Source organism: Perissodus microlepis, chromosome 22 (genome assembly GCF_051167445.1).
Source record: "Perissodus microlepis isolate ML-2025 ecotype Zambia chromosome 22, ASM5116744v1, whole genome shotgun sequence".
Taxonomy (NCBI): domain Eukaryota; kingdom Metazoa; phylum Chordata; class Actinopteri; order Cichliformes; family Cichlidae; genus Perissodus; species Perissodus microlepis.
Window position 1 is genome coordinate 31,538,111 of NC_140481.1, and position 26,452 is coordinate 31,564,562.

Consider the following 26,452-nt stretch of genomic DNA (forward strand, 5'->3'; position numbering starts at 1 on the left):
TCTCGTCTTTGAGGGTTTCTGGCATGTTTTTGCAGAGCTCCCTGTTTGAACCCTGAGGTACCACGGCACTGATAACCACGAGCCGCTGTGCTGCCCTTCAGTTGTTTACCCAGTCTTAACTTCAACCACATCTAACGCCAGCGGGATGACCCGAAAACACTTTGTGAGGTAGACCTCATCACTGAGCATCAATTCAGGACCTCACTGATGCTCCTGCGGCTGCACGTCTCCAGGTACAACATCTAGAGGAGTGACAGCTGTTGCAACAGCTGATCTGGAGTGAGATCAGAGGTAGTTCAAAGAAGCTGCGGTTGACTGATTTGTTCTCATGTTGTTGTAATTGTAAAGCCAGACGATGCTGGGATTTGTGTCCTTTGGAAACTCAACATTGGGAATTTTTACTCTTCGGCTTAACCAAAACCAGCCAAACACACTGAGAATGTTCTAACCAAAACAACATCTGGCCTTTACTGCCTTTGGTGGCTCATAAGCTCCTGTAGTTTTTATAGCCGACAATTAGGTTGCCGACTGGATACGGATGCTCTGACAGCGTGTCAGCAACGGATTTAATGCAGTCAGCAGACAATCGCTCTGTGAGCAGACTTCAATCTGGAAGTAGTCCCGAGCTTTGCTGATATAGTTTTTCACATAACCAAGTAACCTTTCTAAGCAGGGAGCATTTCCATAGGCTACATGTTCTTATGTTAAACCTGAAGTCTTTTTAACATCTTTCCATTTCTCCTCATTTTCCTTCAATTCTTTGTCTATTTTGTCTCTAATTTCATCTCCTCTCCTTTCTTCTTCCTCTCATCACAGTCCTTCCTGCCCTCTTCTCCTGCTCTGTCCGATCCAGTTACCAGGTGTTTACATACTGGAAAAAAGAAAAAGCGACACAGCTAACCGAACCTTTAAGGACATCATTGTCCCTGGCAGCAGGTTGTTATGGCAACCACACCAACACACTATGAAGTAGGGAGATGGAGGTCGACACCAGCTGCACCTCATCTCCACGGCGGTGTTAGTATTAGAAACAATAAAGGAAACAGTTAAAATAAAGTATTATTAGTAAAGCGCTTTACAAACACAGGCCATTTATTATTATCACAAAAAAAGTTCTGTTTTTACTGTAACAGCTTTTATCTTAACGTCCCTCATGTCACAAAAGGAAGTAACTCCTTATTTTCACATATGTGTTATACTGTACATGGTACAGGCTGAAGCTCATTGTGTGCCTGATGTTTAGAAATGAATAAAATAATAACAATAATAATAAAAAACGATAATAACTCAATTTTGCTTTAGTGAGTGACTGATCTGTTGGCAAATCCAGTAACCTGAGGAACGTCAATATTACCACCAGAATGCAACAACACCATCAAAGCACATAAAGGGAACAAAACAAAAGGTCACACTTCATTATGTTTTTTTAATAATGGAAACATTAAAGAATATAATGACTCAGCTTAAAGAGCACAAATGTTGCCTACACATGTGATACTATAGGACAAAACAACCAAACTGCAGGGACACAGTTTGTTTGTGTCCCCACAGACTGCAGAAACACCTGTGGATCAAATCGCAGGTGTACATAAAAGATGGACAAAGCTTCTGGACAGAGCATTAAACCTGCAGTCTTTTTAATGGCCAGCAGGGGGCGATTAATGCCGTTTTAATCAGAAGTCCGACTGTAGCCCATAGCTATCTATGGGAAAATGACACTTTAGTTCACTGATTTACGAGTAAAGTAAATGTTTTCCTGGTGAGATTATGGTCTCAATCACTCGTGTCGAGTCTTCATTAACACAGCACAAAGCTCCTTTTGTACAATACAATCCCATTTTGCCATCAGTACAAGAAGCAAAGCTTCAGGGCGAGAATTTGACTTCTGATTAAAACAAAAATTAGGACAGCAACAGACAAAAACTGAGCCCAGGTCTTTGAACCTGTGTGTACACAGCCTCTGCACACTCTGTCATTTCCATGATTCCCATTCAGTCTGTGCAACGAGCCGTGCAATGATTACAGATAGCAGAGAACCTGTCTAGATTTCCCTCCAGGGTGTAAAAAGGATAAAGGAAAACCTCCTTCATGCCCACTGTGGGCTCACTAAGAGGAAACAGTGGAGCAGTTCATTTCTCCTGAGGGACTAATCAACTGATCTACAACAGCACATCCAAATAAATGTAAATACATGGGAATACATGAAAATCCAAATGATAGCCGAGACGACTTCTGATAAAACGCGTGAAGGACGGATAAGATAAGAAGAGATAAGCAGAGAGAGACGGGGGCAGTTAGAGATGCTGCTTCTGCTGCTCAGCCTGAATTCTGCAGTGATTTCCATCTTGTTGCCATGAGCAATAGCAGCAGCAGCCGGCTGGACACGACAGCCAACGGCCTCCCGCTCCTCTCCACCCCTCCACCTTTTTCATCCTCCCTCTCTCCCAATCACCATCTGCCCTCTACCTCCTTCTCTCCGATTTTCCTCTACTCCCCATCATCAGAGTATTTGAACTTGCTGTAATTTTCCCCAAATTACAATCCGTACTCGCCTTGTTTGAACACAGCTTCCATCTATTCCTCTAATTTCACCCCTCTTTTATCTATGTGTCTCCATTAATCTAGAAATGCAGGGAATAAGGATGAAGCTGGGAATATCGATAGGACTAAGAGTTCATTTCAATAAATCACAGCTATCAGAGCAGGATCACTGCAGCTTCCATTAAAGATTAAAACCAACATGAAAGCTGTTCTTCCTGATTCTTTATAATGCTCCTCATCACACATCATTTCATTTAGTAAGATTTAAAATGATAACAATAAAATAACGCATTAAGACTCGGGTTCTTTAGGTCCTAATGACTATTAGGCATAAGTTTGGCATTAGTTCAACCACAACACAATTTCCTTTTTTCCATGCTCATTTTATTTTTGGACATGTTACAGAGGTTTTGAGAAAACCTGTATATGCCATGTTAAATGCATTTCTGTCTTTATTAGTGAGTCACATGACGCACAGAAACATGACCTCAACAATAAAAACGAGTCTTAAACCTCAAACAGAGCCATTGTGTGGGTGTGGCGGACAAATAGAACAACCCGAAGATGTGCTAAGCTAGTTCTAACAACAAATGCTTTTATTTCATTCAATTCATGTTTAGAGATATATTTCAAAAACAAAAATAACTTAATGTGATGTATTTGAGGCTACAGCCACATTGGGGAAAGCAGCGGCTGCAGACCAGGCACTGCCTGACGTGGCCACAGAGCCTAGCTGTGATAATTATCATCACCTGTCAGAAAGACACCGTGTTAATATATGTTCAGTATAAAATATATAAAACCAGCTGTGGATGCTGAAGTCTGAGGTTGTGAGGCGTGGCTCTACAAACCTCTAACTGCCCCAACAGTTACCAATAATTCAACATGTAGCTCCAGGTGTGCACACACACACACACACACACACACACACACACACACACACACAGGTACAGAGTGCCTGAATCATCAAGACAGTGACTGATTGTTTCCTCTGCTACTGTTGTCATTATGACAGCGAGTATCCTCAACAGGAAGCTGGCCGGCATCCAGCGCTGAGGACACATATGTAAATACACACACACAGATACACACAGTACTGTGCAAAAGTCTTGAACCAACCTTCAAATGAGAAGTGGATTATTAAGTGCAAACGTGAAGGCAAAAACCAAATTTGTAGAATTCTAATAACCTTACGTACGGAGCTTTAGCATTCATAATTTCATCCCGTTTTACAAAATCTCCAACAGCACTAGATTAAACGCAGCCCCATCATGACACAGCCTCCACCGCATTTTACAGACGCTGTAGACCATCATGGCCACGCCTCTCTCCTGACCTAAAGTAGTCTGGCTCACTGGAAGCAAAATATAAATAAATCGCTGGACTCGAGACTTTCGAACAGAGATGGATCTCCTCAGAACGACAACAATAAAAGAGTCGTGCTGAACAAGAAAACTAGAAAGCATGGTATACACACACAATCTCACGAACATGCCCATAAAGGCCGCCTCCTCCACTTAATCAATCCAGGAAGCAACCACCATTGGTGTTACAGTCCAGTGATCATGAAGACAGCAGCCTCTGATCATTTGTCAATAGCAGAAAAGTAAAAATCAATAGAAAGCGTGCAGCCAGCTTCAAAAACAGCAGCACAGAATACCGGGACCTCCTGCAGTTTGTTGACCGAGGAAGAATAAATCTAAAGCTTCAGGATGCTTTTATTTCTCCGGCTCTTTTCCTGAGTTTGCAGTCAGACTTGTTGCTGTTTAAGCTGCTGAGGACTTTACATTCTGCTGACACATCAGAGATTCCACCATCAGCACGATGAGATTAAACCAGTAAAACAAGATCAACCAAAGTGTTGACGAACTTAATCACCAATCAGACTTTAACGAACATCTCTAGGAGTTCTCACACAGACACTTTGATGGTCGCCCTCTGGAGCAGTTGTGTGTCAGCTGTATGCTTCCTGAGAGCAGTAATGAAGGCTGTGTGCGTGGGAGTGTTTCCACTTTCAGCTCAGCTCTTTCTGTGATTCCTCTCCATCTTCTCTCCCTTTTTTCCTCTCATCTCTGTGCAAGCATAAAGCAGATTCATAAAGCCCCGGGAAATGTTTCGCTTCCTCCCTTTCGCGCTTCTTTAAAGCACTGTAGTGGTCTCGCAGCGGCCCACTCGTCTGCCGTGCTTCCAGCCTGTGAACCTGGACTCTCGCTCTCGGCTCCTCTTTTAGTTGTTGCAGGACAAAAACTTTTGGCTAAGCAGTTTTTAGCTTTTATGCTTCGAGCTGCTGAGAAAGGGCGAGTCTTTAACTATGTTTAAAGAAAACCTACGACCACTCAGGGCCCTGTCCTGGTCTCCAGCTCCCGCCTTTCATCCATTTTTATTTGATTTATTTAAAAACAATACAGCTCTTCTTTATATTCCAAGTGTTGCTGCGGCTTTTACATCACTAGCCTTTTGCTCTTCTCTGTGGACTTTGTGCCGGACACCTCTGCGTCTAAAATAATAACCCCACTAAGCACGGATGCATTTCATATATAACAACAACATTTTGACTGAAAAACCAGGCTTCTCCTGTTTGATTCCTACTGGCTGACAAACAGCCAATAAATACAGTACGATTTTATTGTCCTCTTGGAAATTTCATTTGTGTTCTTGTGGTAACTGTCAGGTAAATACAACCGAGAAGGCATCACAGCAACAGACATTACACATTTTTTTAAATCAATTTTAAATCATGCTTTTTATTGTTTTTTAATGTCTCTGTAAAGCACTTTGAATCACCTTGTTGTTGAATTGTGCTGTATAAATAAACTTGCCTTGCACACACTAACAACAGAGTGCTCCATAACAACAGCAGCAACAATAATAAGAATCAAAGCTCGTGCTGCAGTACAAGCAACACACATACAGACACACAGAGACACACACACACACACACACACACACACACACACACAATCCCATCACTTTTGGTTGGTCCAGATGACCGTACATATAAAACAGCATCCACTGCACTCGTCTCTCTTTTATATGCAACAAGCCAAGGCTGCTGCTGTCAGTCCTTCTACAAACACACCCTGTTTCCTGCAGGTTATATCTGCACTGTGCACGTGTTCTCTAACAACATTATGGTTTGATTAAAGGCCCCAAAGAGCGCCGCAATGATCAATGTCAGAGAACTGAACAAACAGCATGCTAATGGATACGGTAAGAAATACGACAAGTACTCTTACCGACATCTTTACTACGATAACCAGCAGCTGCACCTGTCACCACACACTTAAGACTCTGTTCACTCGATTATTTAAGTACTATCCTCCTTACAGTGTGCCTGCTACCAGGACCAGGATTTTGATCCCCATAAGTGCTGGACCTCGTCCCCATCTTACCTCGGCTGTTAGTTGCCAGGTCGGCCACCTTCTGAAAGGCATCCAGGAAGGCTGCTACAGCAACAACCGTCGTCCTGGAAGACACAAAACAGGAAGTAGAAACACAGAAAAAGACGTTTCTATTCATTATTTCTTTCTTGCTGGCTTTTTAATTTTTTATTGGAAAAAAATTATGTTGAACACATTTGATTTGTTCTTTGTGTTTTTAATGCATGTTTATCATGTCATCACTCAGCTGATCTGGAGCAACAAAGCTCCCCGTCTTTCTAAATTCAAATCAGACGCAGCACTTTGAACTCAAGTAATCAGTCTTAAAATGCGACATATGCTCTGACTCATCATCAGGGAGAGAAACTATTTCAAATGTGCAAATTCATAATTCTGCACCTTTGAAACACTGAGACAATCCCCCCACAGAATAGATGCAGGGTGAGGAAGAGGACGAAGGATCGAGTCATTAACAATCAGCTTTGACCTCTGATGACCTCTGTCCCAGGACAGAATCTCTGGAGGCTCAGTGCTGATCCATCTCGCTGATAATGACTTTATGGTGGCATCATTAATCTCTGCCAGCCACAGAAGGTTAATTGAGTTGTTCGTGTGTGTGTGTGTGTGTGTGTGTGTGTGTGTGTGTGTGTGTGTGTGTGTGTGTGTGTGTGTGTGTACACAGTGTATGTGAAGGCAGTCATTGCTGGTTGGTTAATGGCTGAAAAGTGTAAGTGAGTAAACATGTACGTGTGGAGGCTTTGTCAAGGCTCAAGTGTGTGGTTTTTGTGGTCTGTGTGTGGCAACCTTCAGCCGTGTGTGTGTGCGTACCAGGACGTCAGGGATGAGGTGACAGGAGAGGTGAGCCTGACATTTAGACACCTAATGAAGCAGACTGATTGGATGTTCATGAGCTCGGGTTATGCACACTCTCAGGATGTGGGTACTCTTCCTTTTATCTTAAGGTTAAAACAGCAATGAATATGATTCTCTGTGTATAAATAATCAATATAAAACAGCTCAATGAGGATACAGAGACCCAAAAGTTTTGCATTTCTGAAACTAAATAACCTTCTTCATAAACCAATGAGAAGCCACGGTTTGGTGCTACTGGACCGATTCTGAGAAAGTTGGTGTAAATGCTCTCAGAGCAACACAAGAGCAACTTCTGCACTGAACACAATCGCTGTTTTCAGGAAGCTGATCAAACACGTCGAACAGATAAGATAGTGACACATTCATCAGTACTCTGCACTCTGTTCCAGTCAGATGAAAGTCACGCAGTGTCGGTGACACTCAAGGTTTACATTTACACTCATAATTCTCTATATGCATAGAGAGTTATTGAAGATAGATTTGCAAATGACTTCACACATTTACAAATCCAACGACAGTTTACAGCTTTCTGCAGACAGAAACGTGCACGCAGCTTGTCACAGCACTACACACGTCATCTACTAAAAAACCTCTTACATGGCATTTACAAATATTCTTGTACATTTATTGCATGATTGCATGAATTGAGACTTGCATGTTTTGCAGGATTTCCTGCTTTATTTTTTACTTTTTGTCTCTGGTGCATTTTTTGTATATTTGTGTTTTCTTCACTTGTTTGCTTGCGTGTTATTTTCAGTTCTTTGATGCTGTCGTTACAGGAGCCAGGCTGCAGAAAACCCTTCAATCTCCTGTTGTGTGTCACCCCGTCTCCTGTTATTGCTCGGCTCCTGTGTGATCTGCGTCTCTGAGTTCTAGGTGCCGTCTCTGATGACAGACTCGGGGCGTCTGAAGATGTGGGCTGGGCCTATGCCAGAGGCTTCTTGCTGTGCTCAACCTCTCGCTCTTCTTTTCCCCTCCAGTAAGTCATTTTTAAACCCTTTATTTGGTCTTTTGTAAATAAACATGTCACGACATGTAATAAGCATTTTTACCTTAGCTGTGACTGTAGTTTGCTGGCCTTGCTGATGAAGTCATCCCAGACGGGGTAACTGCCCTGAAGGAAAAAGAAAGAAAATTATTAGGAAAATATCAAATAATCTGCAGTTTTATAGCAGTGAAAGCAAAAAATGTGGGGAAGATTTTTTGTCTTACATTTTGCAGCTTTAATTTTAAAAAAATGAAGCTTTGACAAAAGAAACACATTCAATAGAGACCAATCAGCACTTAAAGCCAGAGACAGCAGTGCTATAAACCCAATGTATCAGGTCAGTGTGTCAATAGAAATGATGGGGATGAGATTAATGAGATCTCTATTGCACACATACTCATTATCATACAGTTGTTCTTCACCCAAAGGTCCCACAGTCTGGGTTATCTGTTAAATATAAATATATAGATAACTCAACCAACCAAACTCAAAACCCACGCACGCCTCTTCAGGCTCCAAACACATAAATCCTGAGAATCAGACACAGCAGTTAACAAACAGACAACAAGGAGACAGATCAATACAACCGATCCATATCTCCCTCCAACCACCCACCCATCTAGGAGGAGGCCAAACAAGCGCCCCCAGGCATGCAAATACAGTAGGTCTGCTGCCTGGGTGTAGCAGGACTGAGCAGCCAGTCGCTGCGACGGATGCGTGTTCAGAAAGTAGGCCGCATGGAGGGAAACACCGAGCCACTGCAGCCAACCACAGCGAGACAAACCAGGCTATGCTTCTAATGTCAGGAGGAGTCTCCTGATGCCTTCAGGACGGGTGGAGCTTCTTTCTTTTTAAACTGCAGTGACAGATCTGAGCCGTCTTCCCTCACAGGGTTTGGTTGTCTAGACAGAATACTGTCACCAAATTTCAAAATCCTACTGATATATTATGTTGTGATGCTTTATCATTGCATAGTGCATTATTAGTATCACAAATGTAGTAAAATATACAAGAAAGGTATCCACACACGTTCAGCCACTAAGCTTTTATCCCAGACTTCATTAAAGTGTCGGGCGACCTGAACCAATATAAAACATATTTGGTTCTTTCACTATTTTTGATTGCACTAATTAACCCGAAGGATCTCCACAGGGGGACACTGCAGTCCAAAATACAGCAAAACTACCAACAATGTAAACTCTATTCTCATTTTTTGAATTTCATTTTATAGATTTGGTACATTTGGCTCAATGGTTCATGTGTCTTGTGTTTTTACAGACTGCTTCTATCTGAACTCCATCATTAGGAAGGCTTTAAAACTGTGTCGCTTACTTCTGCACAGGAAGTGGTCAGAATGAGCCAGAACGTCCAATAACTCACTAAACGAATGCACAGCACAGGAGCCGTACATAAAGACCGTGAACGTTTCCACCCTGTGATCCTGTAGAGAGCCGGCACGCCTCCACCTCTCGGCTGCACTTTGTGGGCGTTGCCCCCCCTCCTTTTTTTGCTCCCACTGCTCTTCTCACGGTGCAGCTGAGCTGGGTGTGTTCAGCCTTCCTCTGATTGTGAGGGAGATGCCGAGCGTCATTGCCTGGATTACATTACCATGGCAACCCTGCTGCCGGAGCACCGGTGGCTGCAGAGGGGCTTCACACAGAGAAGAATGTGCGTGAGGAGGGGAGGATCACATGTGCATGCATCCTCACCCAATCTCACACACAGTTTCTGTGTCACATGTTTGTTTTCTTTGTTTCCTTTCATCCATATTCAACACCTGCATATTTCCTTCCCCCCCCACACACACACACACACATTTATCATATGCACTGTCATGTCCTCTTCCAGCTCTTTCCTACTCATTCATCCTTTCCTCTCTCTAACGCTGTGCATGCACACACACACACCCACACCTCATTGCATTCTCTCTTTCTCCCACTTGGACACACAGGCGAGGCCAGGCTCGCTGCATCCATCAGTCACTGACGACATAAATTGTCACCGTGGCAACAACCAAAGGTGGCGGCAGCATGCTGGTCCTTCAGGAATCCATCCCTCTGTTTTTTGTATGGCTCTGTGAACACCTGCAAGAGCTTCAAACCATAAAATCCTTGCTTGAGTCTTTCTGCTTCTTTAATGTTTCTGTGTAAGAACTGCTACCTCGTCCACAGAGATCACTCACAATTTAAACTGGGGACATCATACAGGTGAAATATCAGGCAGGTAGATGACAGAAAACACAAGGTTGCTTCACCTAATAGATATTTCTTTATGCTGAAAGCTAGATAAACATAGATCCGCCCAACAGACCTATCAAACTGTGAACCTGAGGGACGTTGCGCGCTTATTGGCTAAAGACTTAAATTTCAAGCTATTAGCTACTGAGAATAAGCTGGTTTTTCCCCAGTTCTGAATCTATGTTTCTTCAAAAACAGGTGGAATTAATGCTCATCAACCTTTCTGGAAAATGATTGCTGAGGTCATAAATCAAGTGAGAGCTCAGTTAATTTATCCATAGATGTCTACACAACAACTCCCAGATATCTTTCTGTATCTGGGAGTTGTCCTAAACCGGCTATTACAAAAAATAAAAAATAAAAATAATGGAGGTTTAAGGTGTTTATGTCAAACTGGAAGTTATGTCCATCCTTCACATACAGACTGCACAAAATGTTAATCGCAACTTTAATTCAGTCTCTGCAACACACGCTGCAGATGACTGAGTTCTTTCTGATGACACTACTGCAAAATTACCTCAGACATGTTTTTCTGCATTTATATCATTTTATACAGGCACAAACTGGACAACCAACCAATCTTCCACAGCATGTCTTTATCCTGTCTTCCTTCTCTCTCCCCAACCAATCACAGCAGATGGCCCCGCCCCTCCCTGAGCCTGGTTCTGCTGGAGGTTTCTTCCTGTTAAAAGGGAGTTTTTCTTTCCCACTGTCGCCAAAGTGCTTGTTCACAGGGGGTCTCGTGATTGTTGGGTTTTTCTCTGAATGTATTATTGTAGGATCTACCTTACAATATAAAGCGCCTTGAGGAGACTCTTGTTATGATTTGGTGCTATATGAATAAAACTGAATTGAATACTGTATGGTGGATGTCAGCCCTAATTTCCTTTATTAACATTACGCTGGCAGGTGGTAGCAGATTTGCATCTGCGCACAACATATGTGCCACACTGATTCGATCTTCTTCAAGTCTCCGAAAAATAGAAAAGCAAATGAGTGTCTTTCATTTCTGTGTCACAGGATAAGCACAAAGGGTGCTGCTACTGCTGTTTATACGTTTTTACTATGCTGATTTTCATAAGCAATAAAGGATGAGAAATATGAAGCAGTACCTACATTTAATTATATCAGATGTGTTTCCTGATGTGTTTGACACACAACTTTCATCAATCTTGGATTTCTCACTTAAAATTTCAAAATGTGTTTTCAGATTAAATATTATTATTTTTTTATTTAGAGCCGCAGAGCTTCAGAACAAAGAGCACAAAAAGAGTTCACTCCCCACGAGTCAATGTCAGCACCACTACAATAAAACAAAGTGACCCATTTGGCCAGAGAACCAAAGTCAATGCTGCAGCTTTGTCCGTGATGTTTCCATGACAATCCTGACTCACAGACCAGTTTAACCAGCAGCCCGCTGCAAAAAGAGACCAGGCTTATTATAGGTCTGAGGTGATTAAGGCTTCAGTTCAAGACAAATGGCAATTAGCATCAAGCGACTGTGCTCATGTCCATTACGTACACTCCCTCTCTCACACATGAAAGCCTTGTTGTTTAGTAGCAAAAAACACTTTACACAGTGATTTCTGATGTCATCACAACATTAATGTTCAGTCTTAGTTTATCTGAGGTTGTTGGGTGGAGAGAGAGTTGTGTCTACTTGCTAATCAGTGCGTGTGTGCGTTTGTGTATGCAAACGACTGTCTTAAAGGTTTTACTTCTTAACGTTTATATAACTGAGTAATCAGCCCAATGAATTCCAACTCCATCGCCCTGGACTGCAGCGGGTCCAACCTCCGTGATCACGGGATAGAAGCACAAGAATTGGATCCTCACCTGCTGCTGGTTCTGGTTTAACGTTCACAGAACATCTTTCGAACAGGAGTACTACCTCATATATCTTTGGTGAACAAATATACACACATGCACACCAAACTTGGGGTGACTCTAGCTCAGGAATGGGTCGTCTACCAACTGGAAAGTCAACGGATTAATCCCAGATTCCTCAAGTCCGCATGCTGAAATACCCTCAGGAAAGATACTGAAGCTCAAGTTGCTCCTAATGAATTGCTTGGAGTGTGAATGTTAGAAATCATGTTAGATCAAAGCACTGAATGAATGTGTGTGTGACTGGGTGAGCGCTCAGTGCCATGCAGGTACCAAACCAAACGAGATCAACCACCTCTGTTTCAACCTGATTAAAGGTCACCGAGTCAGGACTGATTTGGGAACCACAGGGGGTGGGCAGCATGCACAGGTCACCAGGTCGCTGACTTCTTCTATAATATACAATGCCAAAATTAATCGACCATTTTCCACCTGATAAAACCGACTCCCTCCTCGAGGTCTGTTTTTTTGTCCCGCTCTGGATCGGCTCCGTCTGATTAAGTCTGGGTGTGATTCGGAGCCGTCAGACTCTGATGTAATCATGACATTATGCATATATATATAATATTCCTGAATATTTACATTTATAGATGTAGGTGTGGGTACGGATGTAAGCATGCATGTTTATATCTACAGTATATAGGAGGATAAGGATTATTTTATAGCATTTATTTTTTGTCCGATCTTTCATTTGATGTCTGACTTAACAAATATATATAAATGCACTCATATACTTTATGCGTCACACACACCCATATATCCCTAATATGTCCTCACCCAGTGGTCTAATGGTTCCAGTTTGTTTCTTTATGTGCCCGTCTTGTTTAATTGCTGCCCTGAGGTAAATGCTGTAAAACATGTTAGCAGCAACTTCAAAATAAGATGGAGGGGAAACTAATGAGTTGATAATGGCCTTGCACTCTCATTAATGTCTGACATCCTTTTTAAAGAATGTCCCGGATTGACTCACATCCATTTATTAAAAAGACACGCAGGAGGAAACTCCTGGAGGCTCGGTCAAAGTCTTCTTCTGCCCTTTGAGCTGCTCCTGTGGGCTTGGATCTGCATTATCCTGTTTGGGAAGCTCACTGCTGTCAGGGATTTAAAACCATCAGCTAACCTAACAGGAGTTTTAACACGATATACTTCGATCTAGTAGCTTAATCAGTAAAAACCACTTTGGTTACTTGTGTTTTATACAACTCTACTCGTATTTAAGATTCTTCAGACAAAACAAGATTTAACCATCTTCATTTTATTAGTATTGCTTTGGTTTATGTGAACATAGAGTTGATCAGTTTTATTTAGAAAGGATGATATTCATCTGACATCCAATGTAAATAAATTGTTTGGCATTAAAAAGTGGAAAATGGTCACATTACTCTGGAGCTCCGCATACTTTCTGACTTCCTTTACTTTTCATTCAGACTGCATGACTGAGTCTCTCCTCGACCCACATATTAAAAACAACCCATCATTTCCAGCAAACAACCACAGACGGGCTCAGCGAGTGTATACAAAGCAAATACTGGAGCATATTCATTAGACAGACAAAAAACCTGCTCCATTTTAAATCACATACTTCCTCAATACTCGCTGCTTTGAGCATATAAGCACGTTCATGCGTTCACGTTCACGCTTACCCTCAATAGCTGCCTCATTGGAAGCAAAATGTAGGAAAAGGATTACAAGCTTATTTCCAACCAGCAGAAGTTATGTTGCCACAGCTGATGGAAACACTACTGCTAGCTAGTTACATTGTTTGTCCTTTGAGTTGGTTTGGTGTCATTAGGTCTGTGATGTATCACAATATGCTTGAAAATACTGGTAAAATTTTTTACATGATATAAAAATGTCATAAGGCAAGATCAATGCTATACAATGAGACAATCCTGGGCATGTCTGAGAGTAAGAGCAGTTTAGTATCTACAAATGAGCTACGTCAACAACCTCCAAAAGGCACAGTGCACATCCCACAACGCTTGATTCACACACTACAGAAGTACAACAACAAAGCATTCAAACAGAAGTTTGGGACATTTATGTCTGCTAGATGCTAACACACATCTTTGTCTCTGTTGTACAATCCATCCATTCTGCGTATCCACTTCAGGGTGACGGGGTAAATGTCCCAGGGTACACGCTGGACAGCTCGCCAATCTATAACAGGGCTAACACATAAAGACAGACAATCATTCGCATTCACATTTACTCCTATGGACAACTTAGAAGCATCAATTAACCCAACCCCACTAACTGCATGTACTTGGACTGTGGGAGGAAGCTGGAGTACCCAGAGAAAAATCAGACAAATCAGGCTTAACCCATCTTTAACACCATAAAGATGCTGCACGAAGCACGTCAAAGAAACGATCTAAACCCACGGTTCACTGTCCGTTCATAATGCGAACGCACAATGAAAGTTTAAAGGCACACGCAGCTCAGAGTCAAGCAGCTCACAGTATAAGAGGATGAACCCGTTTCTCCTCCAGGGAAAAACATCCAGATCGGTTCCACTTAAACGGATCAAAAGTAATGTGTCTGCTTCCATTTAAACAGCACAGTGATGCGGAGATGATTGACTGCACGCTGCCAAACACCCTCACATTCATACAGCACGATGCAGGAAACCTTTTGCATGTACACAACATGCTAAGCACATCATAACAAACTGAGCGTGAAATATTTTGAAGGGAGGATATGAGTGAAGTGAAAAGAGGCCACAATACTTGTTTTATGCCCTCATCTTAATAAAATGAGGGCAGGAGGTCAATCTCATGAGCGCAGTTACATGACACCTAAAGCCAAACAGTGCCATGAACAACTGAAAAAGTAAAACCACACTAAAAGTTCTCGACATGGACTAAAAAAAAAAAACTTGTGCTTTTCCCAGCAGTCCCTAAACAGTGATTCTTTCATGGTGTGTATCAAAATCATTCTTACAAGAGGAAGAACTTACAACATGAAACCCTCAAAGCTTCCAAATGTTTGAGGACCAGGTGACAGGAATCCAGTGTCACGTTAAAAGCGATACAAAAGCGATCACTTTACATGTTAACACAAAGTATGACAGAGGGAGTCGGGAGGCTTTCATCAGGCCGTGCACACCACAAACACAAACACGCAGACAAAACGTCTGCATGTAAAAGACAATGAAACGCATGAGACTGGAGTCTCCCCACTGACAGAGTGGAAGCCATTTCCACCCACACACATTTACACTAACAAAAGGAAACCTTTGACCGTCTGTGACTCACATGTCTGATCCAAACAGCGGTGGATGATGACGATAATTCAGCAATTAAGATAAAAATGAGAATAAAGTTGACTTTTATAGCTTTAACTTTCATGTGTATTATTAGGTACTCATGATGTCAGAACAGTGCATTACAAATCTTAATTGAAAGAAAAAAAAAAATCAACAAATTACATTGATTCATTGGCTTGGGTCAGGTCCCAGCTACATGATATCAGCAGGAAAACAGCCTAAAGATGTCAGGAGTCGGGTCTGTAAACCCCTGATGACTGTTTTATCTAATCTAGCATATGACTGTGGACAACAATCAGTGCTGCACCTTGGACTGTTCACCATGACCTAAGAATACATTTGGCTTCAGACTTTTAAAACATATCCACACTACGGGCATCCAAAGCGCTTTTCCATGCCAACACAACACGTTTGCCACCATCTTTGTAGTGCTTCGCCGGCACCACTTTCTGATGATATCACTCAGGTTGTGAAAAATGTGCAAGCTACGACTTGTCAGGGACCAACGCGTAGTCTGTCATTTGTCTCCCACTCTAATTACCTGATCTGACATCTTCTTAAACAACAGCATTGTGTAGTGTGAACCCCGCATTAAAGAGCTTTGTAACCAGAGACTAATTTACAAAGGGGGCAGGACTTCACTGTTACAGTAGGGGAAGGTAAGACGTAAGTGTTGTACCAGAAAACCTTGTAAATGTTAACAAACAGAAACTTCAACTTGTTACAAACCATTTAAAAGCTATATTAAACTGAAAACATTACAAATATAAAAACTATGGAATGGACTCATTTTTAATTTAATATGAGATTTGAAAAAATCTGGTGAAATATCTCACAATTAATTCTTTTTATTTATTTACTTTCTAAGGAGCCTCCCTAAGAAGCTAAGAGTCGATCGTTAACATTTTTTAATGTAACATAAAGTAAAGAATTTGTGACTTATATCAGACAATCTGCAGAAATCTCTGATCTTCACCGCAGCACTGCATTATGACCTGTGACAAAGGTCATTTATTCCTGTTTTATTTTTATAGCACTCAATTAATATCAGATCATGAGTACAATAAACTCAGGTTTATCTCAATTTAGAAACGAGAAATTAGAAGTCAGGTCCTTAAAACATTGCAGCAGTTTAACTAATTGATCTGGCTTCATGGATAGATAGAGTCGGGCATCATCTGCATAACAATGCAACTAAAGGAAGCGTGGTCCTAGCACAGAACCCTGCGGGACTCCAGAAGAAGACTGCCTACTTACATGAACAAACTGGAGGTAATTCCTTGTAACTTGCACATCAGTGAAGGCCCCGCTAATGCTGAATAATATGCACAGGTTTTGGCACAACAACAAGGAAAGAATACACAACGAGTGTTGTTAACCAACAGTATCCTAATACTGTCAGCGGCTTGAGGCGACTGCTGTTGTGATTTGGCGCTTTATAAATAAAACTGAATTGAATTGAATCCTGAAGTCCAGACTTGCCTCACAGTGAAAACATCTGAGCCAAAAATAGAAAAAAAAAAGAAGGACTCCAACAGTTAAGCAGCTGAAATCCTAAGCTTTGGCTTTCTAAATAACAGCAGGAGGTCTTCTAAGTTGCCAAATATTTACTGAGTGTTGTCAAAGGTTACAAAAAAAAAATGCCTCAGTTCTTAAATAAACTGTTCCTTTAAATGTAGAAAAGACTGAGATCTGTGGCTTTGTTTGTTTACTCTACCTCTGACTGTCCTGTTATTACTTTACCCAAAGACAGTGATGCTGACTTTTACAAAATAATACACAGTTTGACTCATCAGGAGCTCCATATTCAACATCTAATTCAGATAAGCATCAAACTATAGAATGAAAACAGACTGAAGATATTAGCTGGACTCATAACTGGCTTTGTTAATAAAACTAATTTTGTTAATATCTGGTCTTAGCTGTGCCGTGTCCTCGCGCTCACCGTGTGTTTATCAGAAAATGAATGCTTCATGTCTTCAGGTCTATTTTGGAAAACAGATCTTCTTCTCAAAGAGATAATCTGACTCAATAAGACTCATAAACCCTGAACCACAGCCAGCCTGGCGCAGCAGGACCCAGGATGGAGGGGCTGATGGGAAGTCAGTTCTCTCTAACGTACTGCTGCTATTTTACTGGTTTGTCACCAGAGTTCATCTACAATTAACCACTTCTCATCTGCATATACTGATTATTACACAAAGTGCTGCTATTACTTTACTTCTGTCCTCTGGCTAACATATGGCAGCTCGTATTGGTATCGGTCATTATGGCTCGTTGCTGTCTGATTGCGTTGCCATTTGCTCATGAGTAGCTTGCGTCTTTCCTACAGTGTATGTGCTACATGTGTATGGCAATTGATGGATGTCTGCCAGTTACAACCTGCCATTCAAATGAAAATATGGGTCAGTTTGGTGGACATGCAAACACTAAAGACCCACGAACGTCACAACAGAACACCCCAGTTACAGCCATCGGGTCTCCATAACTGATTGTGTTCTTGCTCAGGGAAATGCAGCTAATGACTCAGTTCACTGTCATTAAGCTGCCCTTTATTTCCTCAATTAATCAATGACGTGTTTGACACAGAAAGGTGGAAAATTCAGTCATAAATACCCAGTTAAAAGCAATATTTAGAACAAAGACAAGCAGAAACGTTGACATTTTAAAAGCTGGAACAAATGAAAGCAGCCATTTTTAAAAGGTTTGAGCAAAGCTGTTGAATTTCAAACAAATCGAGCTCTGTCACTATTTCATGCCTGAGACTGAAATTTTTTATCTGGCACAACAATGCATTTACACACGTTTCTGGCAGCTCTTACAGACGAGATTGATTTTGAAATACATCTGAAATGTTTTGGTTTTTTTGTTTGTTAGTTAGTTTGTTTTTTAAACCAGCCCATCCTAGCAGTTGCACCCCTGTGGTAATCAAAACCCCGGGAGTGTGATTTTTTCTGTGAAGCTCGGGGAGGACACCGAGCATTTTGCACTTCATTGTGTGTTTATCTCCTGCAGTGTCACTGCAACAGTGTCATTCATCCCTCCGATGCATTAGTAGCCTGCAGCTGTGTTTGGTTACCGGGATGAAGCTTGGTTTACATGCTACAGTCATTTGCTGGAGAAAGCTGCAGGCGATCAGATCCTGAACATTAAGAACCAGCAGACTGCGCTCACCTCCCACTTCGGGCTAATTAGAAAATTAATGATGTCGCTAAAATCTCCAGCACAGGCGGAACGGTTTTCTCTGGTTTTGTGCAACAGGATCTGCAGATCAGAAGCCTTAGATCTGCAGCAGCCGCCCTGCCTTAAACATCAGATGTGTGCAACACAGATGTTAACCACCGGGATCAGGTGGAACAATCGCGTCTTTTTCGCGTTACCTTCATGTCTCCAATGACAGTCTGGAAAAGCCCCCCCAGCGCGCTGCACTCCCTCTCCATCATAGTCTCCATCTTCAGCTGTGTGAACGGAAATTACAAACACGCTCACTCGGAGCTTCTTTAGTCCATAAATGAAGCTTCGGGAAACAAACGGGCTTCACAGGGAGGGAGAGAGACGCTGTTCGGTGCGGATGTAAGCGCTCACACTTGCGCTGCGGGGTTTCCCCGGCTGAAGGAGACCAGAAGGCGGACAGAAGCAGGAGCGCAGGAGCCGGTCGGTGTCCACTCGGAACGCACAAATCCCATTTCAGCCGGAGGAGCAGAGACGCGCCAGAGCGGGGAAGCTCAACCTCACACACCAACCTGCTCCTCTGACACAGCTGAAGGAGACACGGCCCGGGAGCGCGCTTGGAAGGTCGTGGACGCGCGTTCCCGTGGCCCCGCCTTCAGCACCGGAAGGTTTTTTCTTAATGGAAAGATAAGGGTGTTGTCTTTGTGATAGCGCTGGGAAATGACTGCACAATATAAAGCTAGTGACACAGAAACACAAAGGACCCAAATAACTGCTCAAGTATGACAATCAAAGCCATTCTAAACAAAAGACACGCCGAGGCCTGCAATATTAATATTTTATTAGATAAAATGTGCTAAAGAAATGTCACAGAAAGGCATGGTTCTGTGACAAAGAACAAACAGCTGAGAAAAAATAATAATTATATGAGTCTAAATTATTTCATATTGATACTTAGTCTTTTTTTTTTACAGATTACAAAAGAGTTAAATTATTGTTAAGTGTAATAATATATGAAAAATGACCGTATTTAACATTACAGAAAAATCTATTCTGTTCAAAAATGTAAAAGAAAAATAATATCAGTAAAACAAATGTTTTTTTTCCAGCATTTAAATCTAAAGAAGGTAAATTGTGGTTTGTTTGCTAGAACTAGACGAGTAAAAACAGGATATTTAAAAGAATTAGTCATTAAAATATTTATTTGGGTTATTGTCAGTCTGCAAGTGAAGTTGTCATTCATGCAAAACTTCTAAATGCAGCCACACAAAATAATAACCTACTGAGCTGGGTTCTTGAACAATAAAAGTCTCAATAAAGTTTCATTTTATTACGAGCTCGTGATTTAAAGAAATAGAAACCTGAGTAAGACAGATATTTAAAATTATACCGCCCCCTAGTGAGTGTTTCGTCGATCTACAGGAAACAAAAATCACAAAGATGAATCTTCATCTTTTCTTTTCTCATAAACCAGTCTGACGCTCAGTCTGTGAGGTGAGGTGTGTTTCAGTGTTTTCATCTGTGAACCTGGTTTGCATATTGTTCCACACACTCATATATACACGTCATACATTCATTTACATGTGCATTAATATAAATGCATGAGTACACAGTAACGAGAGCAGCCAAAAAGGAGATTAAAGCAAATGCAATAATGAAAATTCACAGTGAACCCACATTTTTCATAAAAGATATTAGTGTTGAAGCATGAGCATAATTTATTAAACACAGTCATTTATTTACCAGATTTCAGTCCTGGATAGAGAGTGGACTAACAACACTCCATCCCTTCACACATAAAGGGACACTACAGAGTTTTCAATCTTTACAAACAAGAACTGGCCTAAGACAAGTAGGTTTCTTCAGGTTCCTTCAAATGTGGGATTATTTTAACAAACATTATAATAAAATCCCAAACCCAAACTCGGTTGAGTCAGAAATGTTTAAGATAGTTAAATGAGCATATGTTGGTTCTCTGAGAAAGGCAATCTGCAAACTATATGATGTGCTTCTTCAGCCCAGGAAGGATACTACTCAAAATATTAAGATTAAATGGGACTTGGAATCAGGGATGGGTAAACAAACGAGAACTGGGAGAGGATTTGTAATTTTCATTGGTACTCAACAAGTTCATTAACTGGAGAGACCACTGCTGGAAGAACATTACTAGATTTTTCTAAACTCATCAAACTAAATATAAAAATGGGACAGCAGAATGCTGGAGAAGATGTGGATCAGAAGAGGCACATCATTCCCATTTCTTTTGGGACTGCCCTAACTTAAAAAATTACTGGCTGGGAATTCATAAAACTCTGTGTGAGGTTTTTAAGATAAAATTTGATATTAAATTTGTAAATTTGTACTTGGGCCTGGTTGCTGGCTCGGTCCGGGGAGGGGACACAAAGCTCTTACAAGAGCTATTAGCAGCCAGCAAAAAATTAATAACCAGGAAGTGGCAAATCCAACTCCGCCAACACTTGATTGGTTTAAGGTGGTTTTTGAAATATTTAAAATGGAAAAGTTGACATTCTTTTTAAAAATTCAAAAAGACAAATTCTACAAAATATGGAATAAATGGATTAGCTTTGTGTCCCCCATCCACCCTGAATTTAGGTAAGACCAGCTCTGAATTGGTGTATCTCCCATGTACTGTACAATGTCAGGTTGACCCTCAACTTCATAATTTGTACCTAATGTACTTTATGTAAATAAGTTAAACAGGCTGGATTATGTAAACACTGTCAAGCACCGAGATCACTTTGCGTTACCTGAATGTAAAACAAAAGGAATAAGAAAAAGTCTTTTTTTTTTCAACTAAATAATATCAATGCACTTTATTGTAACAAGTCCTTTTTTCAATAAAAATATAATAAAAAAAAGTATAAATTACTGTCAAAGTGAAGTTCATAAATCAGTTTATTTTTAAAGTTTGCTACAATTTAAATGAGCCGGACACCAAAGAAAGTTTGGTCAGCTGAAGTCTTGTGCAGTGATTTATTTTGTCTGTGTCACCGTGACGTCTGACTTCTGATGTTCATGGAGGTTGGAGGACATCTAATGGTCAAATGTAGTCAGTGAAGCTTTGGCAGAAAACAGTATGAGAAAAAGCAACAACACACAATGGATTACATTATCCATGTAACCACATAACAAACATTACAATCACCTCTTGGTAGAGATGATTGTAAGAGCATTCTGTTTTCTGTAGTTTGAACTATCAAGACAAGATACTGAAGCAGAAAGAACAGAGCATTCACCTCCACCCACCCCATAACGGGTCATGTTTGGTCATGTTTGGTCTTTACATCTCACTGTAAGCTGTTTTATATTCTTTGACCTCTGAGGACTCTATGAGAGAACACACTACACCAACTAGAGAAGTAGAGAATTGTTACAATCTTGTGTCTTTGTCTCTCTGGAGCCGTTAATTTGAAAAATCCTGTCAGTCACTAGAATTTTAACGCGATAACATTTTCCAAGATGTCCGCCTCTTCCAACAGAAGAAACAGCTATTCTACTGCAAACTTCAAGAAACCTCAAGAAAAAAGTAAGAAATAGTAAGAAACTAACAGATGTTAAAAAAATACTATTGGATTAGATATTCAGGTGGTGCAGTAGCACTGTTGCCTCACAGTGTGCAGTGCTCTCAATGGTATTTGAACATTAGTGTGGGGGTTAGAATTTGATCCAGGCCAGGGCCTTTCTGCGCGGAGTTGGTATGTTGGTGTGGGTTCTGTCGGGATACTCCGGCTTCCTCCCACAGTCGAAAAACGTGCAGTGAGTGGGGTTAGGTTAGTTGGTGATTCTAAGCTGCTCGTAGGGGTGAATGTGAGTGTGAATGGTTGTCTCTCTCTCTGTGTTTGCCCTGCAACAGACTGTTGTAGTTCCTACCGTCATTTAGACAATTCCAGTAATATAGTCACTGTGTTCTTGTTAATGATAAACTACAAATTTACCTTAAATTACTAAAATATCTTTACTTAAGTACGAGAACTGATTCTAGAACATAAATATCTGCTATCGAAAGAATCGATCATTATGGAAATTTTGTTTGGACTAATATTCAAACTTATTTCCAGTTTATTTTGTTTTCTTTAAACGACAGGGATGGCTGTTTTCTAGTCTTTAGCATTGGATTATGTTATTTTATTCACTGATCAGGACTCATACACACTTTGTACATGGTGTACTCCTTTTAATCTATTTTATCTAAAGTTATCTTATCTTTCTTTATAGCTTATTTTATTTTCTAACTGTTATCAATTAATTTTTTGTAATGTTTTACTTATTCAAATTTGTAATTAATTTCTTTGATTTGTGTTGTTAATTATATGTCAGTTATTGAAGCATGTCATTTCTTTTATTAGCTTTTTAATCATCTTTGAAACACTTTGTTCAATAGAGTTTGACTGATTTAAGCAGCTGCATCTGCCTTGGTTGCTTTACATCTGCTGCCTTGCAAACCGTAGCCTTTCATGCAGTTTCTGACTGGAGGTTTCTTCCTGTTAAAAGGGAGTTTTTCCTTCCCACTGTCATCAAAGTGCTTGCTCATAGCGGCTCATATGATTGTTGGGTTTTTTCTCTGTATGTATTATTATGGGGTCTATCTTACTATATAAAGCACCTTGAAGTGATTGTTGTTGTGATTTGGAGCTGCATAAATAAAATTGAACTGAATTTCAAACATACATACTTGAAGATTGCACATCAGAGGCAGGAGAACATTTTCTGCTCTGGGTCTAAACTTCTTACATCTACAACAGGGAGGACCTTAAAGTGACTGTTGTTGCGATTTGGCACCGTTTAAATAAATATGAGGGAGTAAAAGATCCATAAAGCAAATATATGTTACTGCAGATGAGCTGCAATGCGCTTTTGATTGAATGTAAAGCAAAGCCCACAACAGTGTACTGTAAACGGTGTGCTACAAAATATCTATAAAAAGTTTTACAATAAATGATATATATATATATATATGAGTAAAGGAAAGGATGGTAAAACCCCCAAACAACCAACAGACACTTCGAAAGCTGAAAATGGAAAACCAACAGTGAGTAGTTTATTGGAGCTGGATTCGGATGGTGAAGTGTCTCCTGCAGTCAAAGCTGTGTCATTTTGACCACACAGACTCGCTGCTTAATGACAGGGAGAAACACCACACACACAGGAAGTCAGTGTCCACAAAAACAGCACTGTCATTATCTCCCCAAACTGGAGATGACTAAGCTAATAACAGCTATCAGAGAGGAGGAGGGGTGGGACGGTGTTTGGGCAAGAAGCAGCAGAAAAGTGAAAAGACAAGAAAGTAGCATTTGATGATACATCTATGAGATACGTATATTAATACATGAGACTTTTTGTCCAAAGACAAAGCAATAGTGAATATTCTCTACAGAATAAAAACACTTTAATCTGAGCCTGTTAAGACAGTTTACTTTTAAGGCACAAAAAGAGAACACCTGATACTGATGGTGAAGGAATGACCAACAGTTCACAACTGGGCCCCAAAAACAAAAGACACCCACACCTTTCAAAGCGATAATCGCTGCTTGTGCTTTGAACTGCCTTAGTTTATGCTAATCCCTAATAGTGACCACCTGCTTGGCAGACTACCACCATTTTCTGTTTAGCATCTGGTTGGTTGTAGTCCTGACTGGACTGTAATTTTTGCCATTGCAGAAGGCATTAAACTGCCATGTTTCCACCCCTTGTTCTTGAAGTGAAAATTGTGGTTGTGAACCCTGAACACTTGGTGAAACATTAAAGCTAAGCAGGTTTGCTATGCTAAGCTACACAACTGTAAGACAATTACAGTCTTTGGGGCTTAAGGCTTGAGAGGAATTTTAGGTTTAACTATTTCAGGGAAAAAGAACAAAAAAAAAAAAAAAAAGTGCCTTTTGTGCATCAGTTTGTATACGGCAACATTATGGTAGCAACAGTACAAACCTAGATCTACTGAGCAGCTCAGTTTATCATGAGAGCATGCATAAAACTGAACAAACGCCTGGTCACAGGAGATTTTAATAATAGCCAGGGACTGCAGCTCTGTGCACTTTATTAATTTCAGAAAATCTGATGCCATGCCAGAACGAGCTGCAGGTGAGGCCAGAAACCTGAGGAGAGAAAAAATAAATAAAATGGAGTTTTTATAGCTTCTTAGAAACAAAAATACAAATAAAAGAACCATTCAGAAATACCTATTGCTAATATCTGTTGTAGATGGGTGCCTGTTGCTGTGGCCACCTGTAGAGATTTCTTAATGAAACTGGAATGGGTCTAAAACTTCTTGGATCAGCCAAGTCCCACATGCCAGATTTGGTTTGCAGCACACCTCCACTTGGAGAGTTGGCTTCACTGCCCTGGGGCTCGCGGGCCTCGTAGCGTGGCTGCTGGGGGAAGGGCCGAGGCTGAAACTTACTGGACTCGTCGCCCAACTGTTCACGCTCAGGTTGTGCCTGGGCATGGGGCTCTCGGGCCTCGTGGTGTGGGTGCTGGGGGAAGGGCCAGGCCTGGGGCTCGCGGGCCTCGTGGTGTGGGTGCTGGGGGAAGGGCCGGGCCTGGGGCTTGCTGGCCTCGTAGCGTGGCTGCTGGGGGAAGGGCCGGGCCTGGGGCTTGCTGGCCTCGTAGCGTGGCTGCTGGGGGAAGGGCCGGGCCTGGGGCTTGCTGGCTTCGTAGCGTGGCTGCTGGGGGAAAGGCCGGGCCTGGGGCTTGCTGGCTTCGTAGCGTGGCTGCTGGGGGAAAGGCCGGACCTGGGGCTTGCTGGCTTCGTAGCGTGGCTGCTGGGGGAGCGGGCGAGGCTGGGCCTGGGGCTTGCTGGCCTTGTAGCGTGGCTGCTGGGGGAGCGGGCGAGGCTGGGCCTGGGGCTTGCTGGCCTCGTAGCGTGGCTGCTGGGGGAGCGGGCGAGGCTGGGGCCGAGACTGAAACATACTGGACTCATCGCTAAACTGTTCTTGCTTGTCGTGTGGCTGGGTCTGGTGCTCATTACTTGGCCGCTGGGGCACAGAACGCATCTCAATTGGATAACTTGAGACGATTCCTGCGTCAATCCGGTTTCTTTTCTGGGATGGTGCCAAACCCCACATGGCATCCTTGGACTGGAGGGCACCATCAGTATCACCCTGGTAATATGATGGTTTGTGGGGTTGTGATGAGCCAGATCTGTAGCTAGACATGCTTTCTTGTTGAAGGTAACCATTTAATGGCCTACCAGAGGAAGCACCAGCACCACCAGGCAAACCTGCAGCAGTGGGGTAAGAACTCTCAGGTGACCCATTTTCAGGCCCATAAACACCCAGAGAACTTCGGGGCTGTGCATAGCTCTCATGTCTGGAGACAGGATTCTGACTGTGTGGAAAATCCTCAGCCATCCCAAAATAAGGCTTAATGACACTGGAGTAGCTACTCCTGTAAGTAAGAGCTAGAAAGAGAAAATTAAATCGACAGTGCTCCAACAGGTTAGTGATTGCATAATGTAGTTTGCACACATCAATACTCACCCTCAGCATGCTTGCTGAAGGCCAACAGTGAGAGCAACAACACCCTGGAAATACAAAGTGTGTTAAACAAAGTCAGTATATCAACAGATTTGCTAAAATGGAACAAAACAATTTTACCTCACACAAGGTCCAGAGGCCATCTTTCACAAAGCACGCACTGTTGCTTGCAAACAAACAACAGGTTGAGAACCAATCATATAGCACTAATTTGAATCAGGCAGGAGAGATTAGCAGAGGCCCTTCCATCCACCTCAGCAGCTGTTTGGAATTAAACTAATTAGCCAGCGTAGTTTGTAGACTACTTACAGGATCAGCTGACCAAAGTGATGACAGAACTTTAGCCCCTGTCTCTAACTGTTGAGGGACCCAACCACGAGTTTTTGGATGCCACCTACATACAGTAGAGTTTACATTCAAATTTGTGGTGCATAATGACTTTAAACTGACATGTCTTCACACCAAGGTACCCCATTCCTTATTGGTCTATTATCTTAAAATGGGTGTTAAATTATGAAATATACTAAAATAAACCTAGTGATGAAAATTCAAGACTTTGGTTTCTAGAGGCTTTATGATATTTTAACATAAAAAACCACACGCTGTCCCTTTTT

The 26,452-nt window shown here is 41.6% G+C and overlaps 2 protein-coding genes across 4 annotated transcripts in view; both read right to left on the reverse strand.

Annotated features, from left to right (window-relative positions):
* Positions 1-18,981, reverse strand: part of LOC146363559 (protein MTSS 1-like) — a 69,316-nt gene extending 50,335 nt beyond the window's left edge. The window contains exons 1-3 of one of the 3 annotated variants that reach the window (XM_084919276.1): positions 18,555-18,981; positions 7,847-7,908; positions 5,934-6,007 (exon numbers count right to left, since the gene is read on the reverse strand). In XM_084919276.1, the coding sequence (XP_084775402.1) occupies positions 5,934-6,007; positions 7,847-7,908; positions 18,555-18,626 (208 nt within the window). In that variant the 5' untranslated portion in view covers positions 18,627-18,981. The remainder of the gene's footprint in view (positions 1-5,933; positions 6,008-7,846; positions 7,909-18,554) is intronic. The other 2 variants (XM_084919274.1, XM_084919275.1) reach the window with 2 other exon arrangements.
* Positions 18,982-23,372: 4,391 nt separating this feature from the next.
* LOC146363560 (uncharacterized) lies at positions 23,373-26,062 on the reverse strand. Its single transcript, XM_084919665.1, has 4 exons — positions 25,959-26,062; positions 25,842-25,885; positions 24,543-25,762; positions 23,373-24,458 (listed from the first exon to the last, which is right to left on the reverse strand). Exons 1-3 carry the CDS (start codon positions 25,979-25,981, stop codon positions 24,549-24,551), a joined length of 1,281 nt encoding a protein of 426 aa, XP_084775791.1. The 5' UTR covers positions 25,982-26,062; the 3' UTR covers positions 23,373-24,458; positions 24,543-24,548.
* Between the last annotated feature and the right edge of the window lie 390 nt (positions 26,063-26,452).